The 3,608-nt window shown below is 43.9% G+C and overlaps 1 protein-coding gene across 1 annotated transcript in view; it reads left to right on the top strand.

Moving 5' to 3' along the window:
• Positions 1–2,201, top strand: part of LOC147466809 (uncharacterized) — a 9,430-nt gene extending 7,229 nt beyond the window's left edge. Inside the window, exon 2 of the mRNA XM_086534441.1 lies at positions 2,051–2,201. Coding sequence (XP_086390567.1) covers positions 2,051–2,201 — 151 coding nt within the window. The remainder of the gene's footprint in view (positions 1–2,050) is intronic.
• Positions 2,202–3,608: the final 1,407 nt, after the last annotated feature.

Here is a 3,608-nt window from a genome sequence, read left to right as displayed (position 1 = left end):
ACAATCACACCATACACCACAACACAAACTCACACAACACACACACCCACCCTAACAAACACACACCACAACAACCCAACCAACAAACAACCACACACAACACACCACTCACACAACACACACACCACCCACACACAAAACACACACCACACTCAAACACCACCTAACACACACACACACACACCACCCAAACACCCACACACCCAAAACACACACACACACACACAACAACACACCCAAACACACCCATACTCCACACACACAACACACCCACCCACACAAACACACACCCACACACCACACACCACAAACTACACTCTCACACACAACCACAAAACAACAAAACCCCAAAACAAAGGGAACAAACAACACACCACACACCAAACCCCTCCCCACACACCACACACAAACACACACCACCCCCCCCCCCCCCTCCGCCCGGCCCCCGACCCCCCCCCCCACTCCCAATACCCCCCAAACAAACACCCCATCCCCCACCCCACCACACAACTCCCAACACCCACCTACCCACTCAACCCACCCCAAAACCCCAACACCACCACATACTACCCCTTCCCCAAACCCCAAAAACCCTACAACAACAAACCAGAAAACAAACAACCCAACAATTACAAAAACAGATTTAAAACCCACCGCCAATTTTAAAACACACCCACAACCACAAACACCCACCACACAAACCAACCAACCAAAACACCAACCAACAAATCACCACAACCAAACCATATCAATTTATTAATAGTTTTTCCTATTCTATCGTATAATTTATCGCCCAAAGAGCGCTATAAAGATTGACCATACACCACGTGAAATATTTCAGCAATGAAAATACTATTGATACCATGAAAACACAAAATAGTGTAACAAGGGAAAACAACTGACAGAAATACTTCTACTACAACTCTCAACTCAACAACTGCCACTAAAGAGCGAACCCAAATGAAAAAAGAGAAATCATGATCTTCTAACACCAAAAACACATATAGATATTACACTGAGCCTTGAAGATATTTACCTTTTATTGGTAAACCTACATCCAAAACCAATCGCCATCATAACATCACGAATCAACTTAGCGGCATCGCCTCTACGACACCTTTAGAAATAAAGCTCCGCACCAATGCATCATGCCCGGTTAGACAAGAGGCCATAATTCTCAGATGTCTTGGGAGCGACTTCAAGTTAATTCATGGTTCCTCCATACAGATGCGGCGGGAGGTCCTGGAGGCACAATGGGACCCCAGGCGGACCCCAAGCGGACACCCAGGGTTGACCCCAAGGTCTCATGCGTCCCCATTTACCCACCGCCAGCCCGTATTGTAACCCGGCTACATGATTTGAACGGCAGTTGGCCCGTGCGATGAGGACAAGGAGAAGGTGAATGAGGTGATGAAAGAGGTGGATCAAGGAGATGGAGGCAATGGAGGCGATCAAGGAGAATGCGGCGATGGAAGGAGATTGAGACGAAAAAGATATGAGGCAATGGAGGCCGATGGAGGAGATGGAGACGATCAAGGAGATGGAGAGGCGACAAGAGAGGAGCCAATGGAGGCCGATCAAGGAGATGCTGCGAACAAGAGATGAGGCGAGGGGAGGAGATGAGAGATGGAGGAGAAGGAGGCGATCAAGGAGATGGAGGCGATCAAGAATGGAGGCGATCAAGGACGATGGAGGCGATCAAGAGAATGGAGGCGATCATGGAGAGGAGGCGATTGAGAGATGGAGGCGATCAGGAGAATGGAGGAGATGGAGGAATGGAGGGCGATGAAGAATGGAGAGATGGAGGCGATCAGAGATGGAGGCGATATGGAGATGTAGGCGATCAAGGGGATGAGGAGAGGGGAGGCGATCAAGGAGATGGTAGGCGATCATGGAGAAAGGTCGTCGAACAAGAGAAGGAGCGAGATGGAGGCGAAGGAGAATGTCAGCGAAGTAAAGAGTGGTGGTCCTAGTTGTAGCGTGGAAGTGTAAATGAAGGAAGCGGTGGAAGCAGAAGTAAAGGAAGCGGTGGAAGTGGAAATGAAGGAAGCGGAAGTGGAGGAAATAGTGGAAGCGGAAGTGAAGGAAGCGGTGGAAGTGGAAATGAAGGAAGCGGAAGTGGAGGAAATAGTGGAAGCGGAAGTGGAGGAAATAGTGGAAGCGGAAGTGAAGCGGAAGCGGAAGAAGCGAAGTGGATGTAGAGTGGAAGCGGACGTAGGAGGAAATCGTATGGAAGCGCAGTGGAGGAAAAAGTGAAGCGTAAGTGAAGGGAAGCGTGGAAAAGCGGAAGTGAGGGAAGCGGGAGTGGAGGAAATAGGGGGAAGCGGAAGTGGAGGCCATAGTGGAACGAAAGTTGAAGCGAAAGCGGAAGTGGAGGAAAAAGGGAAGCGGAAGTGAAGGAACGGTGGAAGCGAAGTGAAGGAAGCGGAAGTGGAAGGAATAGTGGAAGTGGAAGTGAAAGAAAGCGTGGAAGAGAAGGAATGAAGCGTGGACAGAGCGGAAGTGAAGGAAGCGGAATTGGAAGGAAATAGTTGAAGCGGAAGAGAAGGAAGGAGGTGGAAGCCGGAAGTGAAGAAGCCTGAAGTGGAGGTAATAGTGGAAGCGGAAGTGAAGGAAGTGGTGGAAGCGGAAGTGAAGGAAGCGGAAGTGGCGAAATAGGGGAAAAGCGGAAGTGAAGAAGCGGTGGAACGGAATAAACTGAAGCGAAGTGAGAATAGTTGGTAGCGGAAGTGAAGGACGCGGTGGAAGCGGAAGTGAAGGAAGCCGCTGGAAGTGCAGGAAGTGGAAGAATGGATTAGAAAGGCAGAGCACCATTGAGGCCAGTGGAGAAGAATGGGGGGAGAGAGTAATGCAAACGCTGACGACCTTTGCGTGTAACCGCATGCAGTATCATATTACTGATATAATGTATTTGAGATATATTTTTCCTCGTTCTTCTCACCCTCATCTTGTGTTTAGAAAAATAAAACTGCAGTCCTGAACACTTTTCTATTATAAACACAACAAGCTATGCAGTAATCCTCTGCATATTTAGGCCTGAATTGGAGTATACTAATTCAGGACTTTTAGAAGTAAGACTATTAATTCACAGATGTATCTAATCCTCTTTTTCGATTGGTTAATAGCAATAAATATATAAATATACATATACATATAAATCTATATAATATATAAATAATATGGAGGTATATATAATATATTCAATTTATCTATAAATATTATAATATAAATCTACAACTAAATAATATAAATATCTATAATATATATATACCTGATTACTATCAATATCACGAAATACCTATATCTATCTATCTAACTATAATATATAAATATATATATATCTATATTATATATATATAAATATAATAAATATAATTTTCTATACTACAAATATATATCTGACAATATTCACATATATATCTAAATATATATTCTAATATATATGACTTATATATTTTTTAACTATATATATCTGTACTATATATATCTATACATTTTCATAGATATGAACTATATCTATTATCTATAAACTAAATATATATTAATATATTATAATTATCTATAAATAGATAGATAGAAAGCTAGATAGATAGGATAATATAGCGAGC

The sequence above is a fragment of the Penaeus japonicus genome, unplaced genomic scaffold (genome assembly GCF_977035675.1).
Source record: "Penaeus japonicus unplaced genomic scaffold, GWHDUDI00000001_assembly GWHDUDI00000041, whole genome shotgun sequence".
Classification (NCBI taxonomy): domain Eukaryota; kingdom Metazoa; phylum Arthropoda; class Malacostraca; order Decapoda; family Penaeidae; genus Penaeus; species Penaeus japonicus.
This window is presented reverse-complemented; position numbering and strand designations above follow the sequence as displayed.